This window comes from Artibeus jamaicensis, unplaced genomic scaffold (assembly GCF_021234435.1).
Source record: "Artibeus jamaicensis isolate MK-2021 breed Jamaican fruit bat unplaced genomic scaffold, CSHL_Jam_final contig_332, whole genome shotgun sequence".
Taxonomy (NCBI): domain Eukaryota; kingdom Metazoa; phylum Chordata; class Mammalia; order Chiroptera; family Phyllostomidae; genus Artibeus; species Artibeus jamaicensis.
The window spans coordinates 38106005-38118984 of NW_026521788.1; the positions used below are offsets into that span (position 1 = coordinate 38106005).

The 12980-nt window shown below is 50.0% G+C and overlaps 1 protein-coding gene and 1 pseudogene across 1 annotated transcript; one reads left to right on the plus strand and one right to left on the minus strand.

The window, feature by feature from the left end:
• Positions 1–3238: 3238 nt before the first annotated feature.
• Positions 3239–5453, plus strand: ADIRF (adipogenesis regulatory factor). Its single transcript, XM_037163361.2, has 3 exons — positions 3239–3403; positions 5027–5089; positions 5268–5453. The coding sequence occupies exons 1-3, from the start codon at positions 3343–3345 to the stop codon at positions 5372–5374; spliced, it is 231 nt and encodes a 76-aa protein (XP_037019256.1). The 5' UTR covers positions 3239–3342; the 3' UTR covers positions 5375–5453.
• Positions 5454–9445: 3992 nt separating this feature from the next.
• LOC119062391 (male-specific lethal 3 homolog) lies at positions 9446–10715 on the minus strand (annotated as a pseudogene).
• Positions 10716–12980: the final 2265 nt, after the last annotated feature.

Sequence of the window (12980 nt, forward strand, 5' to 3'; positions counted from 1 at the left end):
AGTGCTTGATCAGAAAATTCCATACTGGTTGATTATGGTTATGTTTCTGTGGGAAGATGAAACTACAACTAAATCAGGTATTAAATCTAGGTTTGGTATCATGGACTTTGAGCATAAGTGACACCATTTTGGGCCCATGGTTCTCTCTTTAACAACTCCTATGCTCTACTATGGCCATCTTGACTGAGTGGGCTCTAGTGAGTTTACAGCAGATGCAACCACTCCCCAGGTTTTCAAATAACCTGGGACTGGGCCAGTCCATGTCCTATATGAAATGCTGCTGGCATCACACCCTGGAGGCTTGTTCAGAGGTGGCTGAGCAAGCCACTAGGGGTGCCCTACCTTTTGACACTCAGACAGGTTAGGTTCACAGCATGTAAGTGATCTGCCCCAGGCCTGGCTGTTGGAGTCAAAGCTTGAGTTCAGACTACTTTCCCATCCTGCCTCTGTGGTGGGGATCAGGGGTCAAGGGATCAGGGGTGCCTGGGGACTGGGAACCAAGCAAACACAGCTGAGCTGGGTTGTATCCCAGCCTGCTGGCCATTAACATCCATTGCTGAGGAGGCAGAAGGGAGCAAGGAACTGCTAGCCCCCCAACCCCCCAAACCCTGCCATGGAAGGAGTGAAGGGTCTGGAAGAGCTGGGGCAGTCAAGGGTGTTCCTGCTCCTGGGCCCGGGCTCAGACTCATGCATAGTGCCTGGCAGGTCTGTGTATGCCCCAGGAGGAGGCCACCAGGGGCATGGCTGTGCCAGAGAGCTCTTTGGGTTATAAGAGAAAGTGAGGAGAAGCAGGGCCACTGAGGTGACCTGTGAGGGGACACCTAGACCTGGGACCTGGGGACAGTGTTTCACCATGTTCCCAGTGAGTGCCCTCTGCCTCAGCTGAAGGAACCTGAAAGGGTTTCTGCTGTTTGCCCCAACCCTATACACATTCTCAGAACCTGTTCCTGGGGTCAAGGGCCAAACATCAAGGGCTGTGCAGTCCAGTAAGACCCTCCCCAACCTATGGTACCTGTAGTGTACTTGCCTTTAACTCCCATAAATGCTCTCAGGTCTGTAGGGTTGCATTTGATTTCCTTAGAGGAGTAACTGCTCTCTCCCTACTCCTCTGCTTATTAGAGAAGCTCCTGGGGGTGCCCTGCCCCCTCCTGAAGGGCCCTGGCTGAGTTTGGGGCATCCAGCTGTTACCAGACAGAGGCCTAGCCCTGTAGTGTGTGGGTTCTTGACTTGTAGGAACAATTTCACACCAGTACAGGTGACTATGAGGACACATTTACTAAAGCTAGTGACAAACAAGAAAGGGCTTAGCATAGAAGAAGCAACACACTTGTATGGGCTGCCTTAGCTCCCTGCAAAGTCAGAGAAACAGGGGCCGTGGGGACAGTTCAGGGGATCAGCCTGGGACAAGCTGCCAGCTGCCCATGGCTTTAAGAGTTTAGGAGATATACGCCTGTGAGGAAAGAAGTCAGGAGTGGGGGCAGGGTGGAAGGAAAAAGAAGTGGCGCCAGCTGCTCCCAGAGGGAGAGTGTGCAAGCCGAGATGTTATTTCCAGGGAGGAAAGGCCAGGGTAGAGGAGGTTACCCCTGCCAGGGACTTGGGGCCTTCCACCCTGGTGACCGTCTGAACCCATCTGTAATTTGTTCAGCCACTGTGTTCAGCTCTCTGTCTCCGTGTCCCTCTTCCACTTGCCAAGTTATTTTCCTAGCTTCTTACTATCCTGTCTCACTTCAGCCCATTTAATCCTTACAGTAACACTATGTCCCCTCACCATCAAGGGTAGGGATGTTTAGGCTCAGAGAGAGGAAATGCCCTTGGAAGTGGTTGAAATCAAGGGCTCCTGCAGTCCCTGCTGTTTTAAGGGACACTCTGAGCTGTTTCTATTATCACTTCTTGAGGCCAGCTGCTGTCTGACTACTTGGGCCTGATGCCAAATAGCCTCATCCTCAGCTGCCCAGTGGGGAGCTTCCTGGAGCAGTGTAAAAGGTCTTTCGGGCTGATGGGGTTTTAGGAGGGCGAGCAGGCCTGGGGCAGTAACCAGGCTGGGTATTCAGAGTGGCAACCAGCCCTTGGGTGCTTCCTCACAGAGTCTCTGCTCTCTGGGCTGGGCCTCAGCTCACAGCCTGCTGCAGCTGGCAGGGTGGGTGTGGCAGCCATTTAGTTGTCCCTCTCCCTACCGACTGATCTCAGAGCAAGACCCTTCCTCTTGCCCAGGACTGACCTTATCTCCATCAATCCCTTCCCACCAAAGGTTGACCCTCCCGGTCGTACCAATAGTCTCTCCTTCCTGGCTCCTGCTCCCTTCTCCTGCTCCCATTACAGGTACAGAGTGGGCTATCGGAGTGGTCCTGGGTAGGTGGGGCTTCCCAGAGCTTCAGGATAGGGGAGAATCCTATATAGGTGCAGTCAGGCCTGGAGAGGAAGAACCAGAGAGCAACACAGGAGAGGGTCGTGATGCCCCATGGAGACATGGGGTGGGGTGTGCAGCGGTGGCCTGCCCTTCGCCCTTGAGTGTGGGCAGGTTGTGCCTCGAGAGTCATTTTGCTGTCCCTGGGATCCTGGATTTTCCACTCACTCACAGGTCTTTAACTCCCCTCCCAGCTCCTGGCTGACTGTCCTTGGGGGAATGAAAGCTGGTGACTTGTCCTCTGTGGGGAGGGGGGACTTACCCGACTCTCCCCACCCTTCTGCCCACCCTGTCCCAATGGCAGCAGTTCCTTGGCTGTCAGCAGTTCCCTGGTCTGTCAGCAGTTCCTTGCCCTCTCTGTGCTTCAGCTTCTTCCTATAAACTGATAATAAATAACACTCATTTCACAAGGTAGGAAAGACTATTCCAGAGGCTTGAAAGCATTTGGGCAGAGCCTGGCACAAAGTAAATATTCAAAAAAAAAAAAGGCAGCTACTATTATTAATTTACTGAGATCCTGACCTGGTGCTAAGCCCTTATTCACAGATTGGGGGAGTCCTCTGGGGTGGTGAGGGATCAGGCCATTGGGGTGTGGGAGGTGTGTGCACCCCTTTTCGACCCTCAGCTCCCCTCTGGATTTTAGGCCCAGTCCCTCTGTAGTTCCTAGCCTGTCTCCCCACGCTTGTTGGGGCTGCCGCCTTTCCACCAAAGCACGCCTGAGGCCAGGATATGCTCCCAGACCAGCACAGCCCAGTCCTGGAGCAGGGCCCGGTCACTCCCCTAGCCTGTCTACTAGGAACCGCCCTATGCCCCACCCTGGCCTCCTTCGGGGTTGGACCAGCCTGGGTGTCATTTTAAAAACCACAGTCAGTGCTGTGGTTTTTAAACCATCAAGGTTCCTTCGGTTACCCTTGACGACCTCGCAGATCCCCGCAGGCATGGCCAGCAAGGGCTTGCAGGACCTGAAGCAGCAAGCAGAAGGGGCTGCTCAGGATGCAGGTAAGAATGGCGCTCTACTTGGGGCATTTCACAGGGGTCCTGGGGCTGTATGCTCAGGGTAGGAGGTGGGAGGCAGAAGCTAAGGATCTTGGCAGCCCAAAAGTTGGCAGGCAGACGCTCAGGCTCGGACTGGGTGGTCCCCTAAGAAGCAGAGACTGGACAGGACGCCCACCTCAACCAGCCCTCTAAATGATCTTTGGGCAGGGTTGGGAGTGAGGGGACAGCGGTGCCCTGGGAGCCAGGGCTGCACTTTGGCATTGCTAGAGCCAATCTGAGGAAACTGCACCAGTGGGGAGGCCCCACTGGGGTCCTTAGGGGAGGATGTAGGTTGCAGAAACAGCAGGCTCTGCCACCCTGAGACAAACCTCTGCCCACCTGGATGGGGTGGGGGCAGGGGCACCACACCCCACTGGGCTGCTCTGAGCCTTCCTCCTTTTGCAAAATAATTGTTTCCTTTAAGTACTGAGTAGGAGGGCCTTCCCACCCTCACCCCAGCAGGGCCGGTCCCCATCCTTAGTTTCTCCACCTCCAGCTGTCTCCTTCTCTGATCTGTGGTTACACTGTCGGGGGTGTGTTATGGGAGAAGGGCATGTGAAGGCACCCCTCGGCCCATCAGCATCAGCTCTTCCAGTCCCAGCTCATCTTCCCTTGGGACTGTAGCTCCTAATCTGACCTGCACAAATCTGTCTACTGACCACACACAAACCAACCCCTCCTTCACCAGTGCCCTCGGGAAAGCTCACAGTTGCTCCACTGACACTAAAATGCCACCGGGAAGCCTCTATCTACTGGACACTTCTTTCTGGACATCACTTTATCTGTTATCTGGGTGCAGAGGCTCTTTCTTTGTGGGCCTGGCTGTGTCAGACCGGGATCCAAGGGCGTAGGTGCGGCAAGCCCTTTCAAAAGCAAAAATGAGTCAGATCTCTGGAGGCTGGGTGAGCCAGCAGTCTGCCTACCCGAGGCCCTGGAAACGCTGTTCACCACAGGCACAAACTCTGGTCCAGAGGAGATGGCCTGACCATGGAAATTCTACCTCCTTTCTGCACTTTGTTTCCTAATGCCTTAAGCTGCCTCCCCCGGGAGGCTCTGGCGTCATTGCCCTCTGGGTGGAGGCACAGTAAAGGAAGTGGTGAGAGGGCCTTGAAAAAGTAGGGGCCCAGGGCACTAAGGGTGCACTAAAGGTGGGAATTCAGGCACCTTGGGAGAGTTACTAAAGGGGAACTGGGTTCTGTCTGGGCCATGCCCAGCAGAAGCAGCTATAGCCCAGATGCCAAGTCCAACGGGGCCCTGCCCTGCCCTGCATTCCTTCCTTTGTCAAGGCATTTTCTCTGGAGATAAGATGGAAAGCAGGCCAGAAGGGAGGAGCCCAGTTACAAATAAACAAGAACACCCCAGAGGCATGGAAAGTGCTACTGCGCCGCACTGACTGGGTGGCCCCTTAATCAAGGGGCTGTATTTACCCTGATGGCATACATCTCTAGGGCCTATAACAAGTCCCCAACCCAAAGCCCACAGCCTACAGGATAGACTACTCTAGAGAACAGTTCGGGGTGGTGGCAATGGTGGGGCTTCTGTGGTCCACGGTTCCTCAACAGGGATTAACAGATCTCTTTGTTTCAGTGACTGCGGCTGGAGCAGCAGTTCAGCAAGTGGTGGACCAGGCAACAGAGGCAGGACAGAAAGGTCTGGTGGGGCTGGGGGGAAGGGGGAGGCAGAAGGGCAGGAGGGTGGGCAGACCCAGCACACACCCTCCCCTCTGCCCACACTGCTTCCTGAGAGTCGGACCCAGGCCAGGTTGACCCTGCATGCCTCTGGTTCTCCAGGACCCCATGCTTACCTGTCCTCTCCTTTTCTTCCCCAGCCATGGACCAGGCCACCAAATCCACTCAGGAAACCATCGACAAGGCAGCTAGCCAAGCCTCTGAGACTGTCTCAGGTTTTGGGAAAAAATTTGGCCTCTTGAAGTGACAAAAGGGAGCCCTGGGTGACTCCCCTCCAGGCCCTGCTGCCCACTTGGCCTAATGCTTCATTAAAGCACATGTTCCTACCTTTCGACTATTTCATATCTCCGCTCCGCCCCACCCCCGACTGGGCCCAATCTTCTCTCGACCAAAGCAGAGCCCCTGTGTCCAGAAACCCAGCACCGCCGCCCACCACACACACACACACACACACACACACACACACACACGCGCGCGCGCGCGCGCGTCCTGGCATTCCGACTTCGGAAGCACACACGACATTTAACAATTGGTTTCCTATTTTCTCAACTGTGTATCCAAATGCTCTCTTACAACCGGAGTTGAACCCCCATCTAGGTGTGTGCCCCTCCTAATCTCAATTCAGAAAGGATCCCCACTCCTCCGTTCCGGAAGTCCTGTCCCTCTTAGCAGGGGAATACTCAATCCCCAGAACTTCAAGGGGCTCAGCTTGGGGCTGGAGCTCCAGGACCCGGGCCTCGAGAACTGCTCTCTGATAGCTGCTGGGAGGACTGGGGCAGCCGACGCCCACCAACCCCAGGCGGCCGGAGCTCGAGTCTCAGGGTCCGAGCTACCGCCCTCGCTACCGCCTCCGGCCCCTCAGGGTGTTTCTGTGGGGGCCCATCCGCTGGTGAGTCACCCTGCAGGGCGGGGACCCCACGGACCTAGCTCCGCCCGCTGGATTTGTTTTCGGGGTGGTGGCCGGCAGCAACCTTCCCCCCGCCCCATGCCACGCCCCGGAGGCGCACGGGGCTGAACACGTGGGCGTGAAGAGCGACTGGGCGGGGTGCTCCCAGGCGCGGTGCGTGCGCGTGCGCGCTACCACGCCCTCAAGCAAGCTTTCTCTCGCAGGCGGGCTGACCGCGGCCCGCATTTTCGTCTGTCGGGTCCCCAGCACGTGTCCACGTACGTGACACCAGCTCTGGGTATGCCACGTGGGTGGGTGACTCACAGTTGCCACAGGATAAGGCCCAACCTTCCTCCGGCTTTCATCCCAACCCTCGGCCACACCTCGGCTGGTGATGCCCTGTTCCCCTTTCCCACCTCCACGCCTTTTCATGTTAGTCTTTCCACTATAATGACCTAGTTCGCTTCTAAACGAGTACAAATGTAGTCATGACATTTCATTTCACGATGTTGGTTATACGGCACCTACCGGTTACGGGGAAATTAAGAGGAAAAACATCATCTTTCCTTGGGATGCCGACTCAAGGTAGGCTTTCGGAGAGGCCTTTCCACGACCTGCCAGCAGGGGGCAGTGTAGCTCACCACTCGCGTACTCCCCTTCTGCCACCCCTTGTGGGTGATACTCTCTCTGCTCAGGTAATTTTCCCTTCTCCAATCTGAGAACTCTACCCAGCAGGTTTCTCCTCACCGTGAGCACCTCGCACTCTCATCCTAGGGCCGAGGCCACTTACATGCCTGGTTCCTTGTTGCTGTCCCCAAAAGAAGGCTTCCACTAGTCTGCAAAATGGGCCAGGCTGCTCACTCTGGCCCAAGGGGAAGGTCCTTCAAGAGACACCTGGGGCAGCCTGGGTGGTGCATCTAGCATCTCCAGGAGCATATGCCTAGGTGGGGAGAGAGCACATGGGACCACACTGGGAAGCAGGTGGGGCTGGACTGGCAGAACCCTGATAGCTTTTTTGGTGTGATTCCTGTTCCTGTGTGTGACTCCTGTGATTCCTGGAGAAATCCCAATTGGCCTAGCAATCTGTCTTCACTCTGTTCTCCTGAGGACCAGGGGGATTCTAGGAAAGGTTTTTCACTCTATGGGGGCTGGGGGGCGGGGGGGTGAAGTGGAGGAAAGACAGGAAGAAGCAGCCCTTTTCCGCTGTGTATTCCTATGGCTGGAAATGATGCAAGTGGGGCAGCTACCTGAAACCACAGGAGGAACAAGCCGAAGGAACAGCCAACTTGCCGATTAAGGCAGAGCAGAAATATAAAAAGAACCTGGGTCCTGGGTTTCCTTTATTCAGTCCCTAAATTAATCCTTCATCTGCCACATGCTAGGTGAGAGGATGCAGTTCCTCATCGTTTGAGCCACTGTGTACTAGGTTTTCTGTTGCAAACAAAAGCCTCCTCTTGCCCTGGTTGGTGTAGCTCAGTGAATTGAGTGCTGGCCTGTGAAGTAAAGGGTCACTGATTTGATTCCCGGTTGAGGCACATGCCTGGGTTGCAGGCCAGGTCCCTAGTGGGGGACACATGAGAGGCAACCACACATTGATGTTTCTCTCCCACTCTTTCTCCTTCCCTTCCCCTCTCTCTAAAAAAATTTAAAAATAGATATATTTTTAAAAGCCTCCTCTCACTACAACTTACTTCTCTCAGCCTCCTCAAAAAAGTCCACATGGACCTTTTTCTCGTCTCTCTTGACATGGACCTTTTTTCAGTTCCTGCTCACCTCAGGCTCTTTGCATGCGTTTTTTTTTGTTTTTTTTTTTTTTCTGCCTGGAATGCTATTTTTTCCCCATGAACTACCCTTGTCCAGGTGGCTCCCACTCTTTCATCCCTCAGATTTCAGCTTCCCTGATGGGCCCGCAATACACACACACCCAGAATGAGTCTAGTCACCATTGATGCATTCTCACACTCCCTGTACTTCTTTTCCACAGTTATTCTAATCAGTCACTTTCCTGTGTGCATCTCTGTGATGACTGTCCGTGGGAATGCAACTAAGTTTCTTTCACTGATTAATGCATGCCCTGCCTGGATTGGTGTTCTGGCAACATCTGCTAAAGAAATTCAGGAATGATTCCTTTGATTCACCTACTGGATAGCAATGAGTTCACATATTGTCAAGTTCATCGTGGTGCCAGCTCTTCAATGCAGCTCCTTCTATACTACCCCCACCCCTCATGCAGCTGGTGTACCCACGGGACCATGCAAATGCTTATTACTGTGTCCCCCCCACAGTGTGTTCTCAAGAGCAGGGCTAGCTAGGTTGGAGTTGTCTTTTGCCCCATGTCTGGAACACAGTGGGCATGGTGCCAGAGTACCCCATGAGAAGCCATAGGAGCCCAGGCCTGTCTCCATGAAGTTCAGGAAACTGGTTGAGCCCAGACTGGCTGAGGAAGAGAATGCTGTGGCCACTACATCTGCTGAGTCTCAGTCAAGTCTCCAAATATCAATTTTTCCTTAGCAATTTTCCAAATAATTCCTAAATCTCCAAATTTCAGTTTCTCAATTGGCAAAAGACAGTCACTAGCATTATCTTTTGGTTCCACTTGACTTCTCAGCTCTCATTCCCATTACATGAGAGACAAGGGGCAGATTTTTCTACTTTCCACCTTCTCTTTCCCCTCTCTTTGTTATTTTTGGTTAGCTGTCTCATTTCTACTTTGTGAAAACGTAATATTTACATTCTATTCCTCCACTCTGAGCCACACCTTTTTTTTATCTTAGATCTGCAACTGAAGGTATTAAAAGCTTTCTGCCATTCCTTTCCTGGAATATTTTCTGCTATCTCTTGGTTTATTACAGTTAGTCCTCCAGAAATTTCCTCAAGAATGGAATATTCTCAGATGAACTTGTCAGCTAGAACAAGGGTTTTAAGGTCTGGGAAGTTCTAAATGTTAATACTAAAGGTTATTCTTGCTAAATGTTAAAATGTAGCACAATATTCTGCAAACTAGCTGTAAATAGGATGGGTTTGACATGAACCCAATCCAGTAAATATGGACAACTGCAAAAAAGAAATAATTGACCAAATACTGTGTATATAAGCAATGACTGAGCCTCCCTTCTAGGCTACAGAGCTTTGGATATAAATCCTCTGTCTCCTTTACTTGCTGCAAGTAAATGAAACTACCTTGAGACAACCACGTCTCTTGTTCTTGAGTAGAGCAGCCCATGCAGCCAACCCCTTGAGTTCTGAAACAAACTGAGAAGACACCTGGGGTTGTGACAATTGTCATAGCTAGGCACCTTGGATTATTACAATGTATTTGTAAGTGTCTGTTGTTTTCTATTTTTGTGCATGGAATTTTGTGTTTTTAAAAAGTTAAAATAAGAATAAAAAAAGAAGGTTGTGTGAACCCATGACTGGGTTTGAAATAAAGTTTTACAGAGACTGCAAAGCTTCTGGCTTAGCTTTGTGCCTTTTAGGGGTGGCCCAGTCACCTGTGATTGGCTGACTCTTCGTGGATTGTAGAGTGGACGGATTCAACAAAGATGGACTTGCAGAGAGCTCCTCCTGGTTCTTATTAGTGTTTGTATTGCTTTCCTTAATTGGAAAAAAATTGGACTAGTTTTGAAACTAAACTTGTTCATGTGGATACTGCAAAACCAATGGGAGAGTATAATCAAAGGCTATTTTTCATCAACCCACCGTCTCTTTACAAAGGTCAACATTCTCTGCTGTTGGGATATAATGGACGTTCCTGTTGGCATGTGACACAGAGTGATGATGAGGAGACCACTCATTGTCTGAAAAGGCTGCATTGATAGCAAAATGCTTCAGCTGGGATTCCAAAAATAATTATGATGTTGCTCTGGCATGGAAGTTTCATTAACTGTTTCCTCCTGTTGATGTAGTAATTATCTACCAGCTCCTTCTTTTGAACTTCAGGTATGTTTGTAGTTACTGTTCTTTCTTCCATCTCCCTTTTTGTGTGCTGCTCCAGTTCTTCCTTTACTACAGTCTTTCTTTCAAGGTCAATTTCTTCACTTACTACTCATCCTTTTCTCCACTACTGTCATCAGAGGAAGTGCTAATTGAATTCTCATCATTTTCATCTTTGTCTTCAACAGGAGGCTTTTTAGGACAGAATCAACACCAGGTAACAGGCTGTGCTTCTTTCTTCTGTGCTTAGGTGAGCTACAGCTTTCCTTGCCAATTTACACTGTAATCTCAGATTGTCATTGGTGTCACGGAGAACATGATCTTCAGCTGCACATCTATCCCAGCTTCTGTTCCAACCATTAAAATGGATCAGAGCCCTGGCTGGTGTAGCTCAGTGGATTGAGCCATGGCCTGCAGACCAAACCCTTGCAGGTTGGATTCCCACACAAGGGCACAAGCCTGGGTTGTGGGCAGAGTCCCCAGTAGGGAGTGGGCAAGAGGCCACCACGAATTGATGTTTTTCTCCCTCTTTCTCCCTCCCTGCCTCTCTGTCTAAAAAATAAATAAATAAAATCTTTCAAAATTTTTTAAAAGAGATCATCTATTGTAGAATCTTTCTACCTTTTTTGTCCTTTCCAACAATAACATCGACTCCAGGTCAGTGGGCCAGAGCTGACCTGGGGTTTGTGCAGGATGTGGAGGGATTTAACACACCACATCCTCCCGAAGCCACCTGGATGTGGACGTCGCTGGCTTCTTTCACATGCATTCTTTGAGGTAAATTTTTTGGTGGGATTTCTTCATATGCAATGAATGTTGTGTTGGCATTCTTTTTCGTACTTTAAAAATATCAGGTTTTTATTGTTAGGTAGAAAAAAGTGAAGTGCAAAACAGCACATTCATGTTAGGCTATCTTTTCTGTAAAGAAAAGAGGATGTAAGAAAATGCACTTCTCTACATATTTGTAGAAAGAAAATGCAGGAAGGATAAACCAGAATCTAAAGAGATTGGTTACTTGGAGGTGGGGTAAGAGGTGGGAGTAATGGAAATAAAGAGTGAATGGGAACAGGGTAGAAGAGAAGAGAAAGGCACTTTTCTGAGTTTTATATTTTTGTGAAGTTCTGACTTGAAAAACCATAGTAGTGTTTCACATACCCTCTCCCAATAAACAAATAACTAAAAACATCTGGAATGTAGTACACGGGAACACAGAATGGAATATAAACACTAACGAACAATCCTAACTCTACTACAAATGAAGAAAGTGGTCACTGTGAAAGGGTGGGAAAGGAAAAAAAAACCTAAATAGCTTTGGAAAATAGTACACAGTTGTGTGCCACTGGATGACGGGGATGCAGGTGAGAAATGTGCTGAGGACTTCTGCCAAGATGGAGGGGTAGGTGGAAACACTTTGCTTCCTCGCACAACCAAATCTAAAAACAACAAAGTTTTAACAACAATAAACATAACCAAATCACAGAAAATTGAACAATACGGAGTCTGAAAACAACAAACTGCTCAGCTAAACCAGTGAGAGGGGCAAAGCTAGCAGCGGAGCAGGTCGGGCAAAACAGACCCCGACCTGGGCGCTGTGCAGGCAGCCGAGGGCGCAAATCCCAGGTGTGGGTTAGCTACGGGTGGACCCAAGGAGGGCAGGGCGCGGCTGGCTGTCTGCAGTGGCGCATTTGCACGTAGATAAACTAGTGAAGAGACAAGCATTGAGACAGGCCTTGCAGGCCCCCATGCATAGCCGCGGGCTCACACATTTGTGCTCATAAACAGGTGGGGGCAAGTGGTGAGGTGGACTGGGTGAGTAGAGAGGACCGCCATTGCTCCCTCTCTGACCGCACCCCCACATACAGCTTCACAAACCAGCGACCTGCGTGGCCCTACCCTGGTGAACACCTAAGGCGCCTCTCCTCATCCGTAACAAAACAGATCAAAACATGGCTCAAGAACAACTCAGAGCCCCAGAACCGATAAATCTAGGCGCTGAAGAAATAGCCAAACTTTCAGATGCACAGTTCAAAACACTGGTGATCAGGATGCTCACAGAACTGGTTGATTTTAGTCAAATTAGAGGAACATATGAAGGCTAAACTAATTGAAATGAATGGAAATGCACAGGAAACCAAAAGTAATGGAAAGGAAACTGGGACTCAAATCAAGGGAGCAGACCAGAAGGAAGGAAAAAAATGACCAAACAGAAAAGGATAAAGAAACAAGAATTCAAAAAAAAGGAGGAGAGGCTTAGGTACCTCCAGGACATCTTTAAACACTCCAACATCCGAATTATAGGGGTACCAGAAGGGGAAGAGGAACAGTCACGAGCGGAAACCTTATTTGAACAATAATAAAAGAGAACTTCCCCAATCTGGCAAAGGAAATAGACTTCCAGGAAATCCAGGAAGCTCAGAGAGTCCCAAAGAAGTTGGACCCAAGAAGGAACACACCAAGGCACATCAGAATTACATTAGCCAAGATTAAAATGAAAGACAGAATCCTAGAAGCAGCAAGAGATAAGGGGACAGTCACCTATAAAGGAGTCCCCATCAGACTCAGTGGATTTCTCAAAAGAGACCTTACAGGCAAGAAGGGGCTGGAAAGAAGTATTCCAAGTCATGAAAACCAAAGACCTACAACCAAGATTGATCTATCCAGCAAAATCTTCATTTAGAATTGAAGGACAGATAAAGTGCTTCTCAGATAAGATCAAATTCAAGGAGTTCACCATCACCAAGCCCTTATTATATGAAATGTTAAAGGGACTTACCTAAGAAAAAGAAGATAAAAAAGATGAACAGTGAAAGGACAGCAAACGCACAGTTACTAAGAACCACACCTAAAACAAAAGCAAACTAAGAGGACAGCTAGATCAGGAGTGAACATAGAAATGAAGATCTCATGGAGGGTTAGCAACAGGGGAGTGGGAGTAGGATAAGGGAGGAGAAGGTACAGAAAATAAGTAGCATAGATGGTAGGTAGAAAATAGATAGGGGGGAGGGTAAGAATAGCAAGGGAAATATAGAATCTA

Coding starts and splice junctions, on each gene's coding strand:
- ADIRF (XM_037163361.2), top strand. CDS start 3,343: ATGGCCAGCAAGGGCTTGCAGGACCTGAAGCAGCAAGCAGAAGGGGCT. Junction 3,404..5,026: donor AGGGGCTGCTCAGGATGCAG/GTAAGAATGGCG, acceptor TCTTTGTTTCAG/TGACTGCGGCTGGAGCAGCA. Junction 5,090..5,267: donor AACAGAGGCAGGACAGAAAG/GTCTGGTGGGGC, acceptor TTTCTTCCCCAG/CCATGGACCAGGCCACCAAA.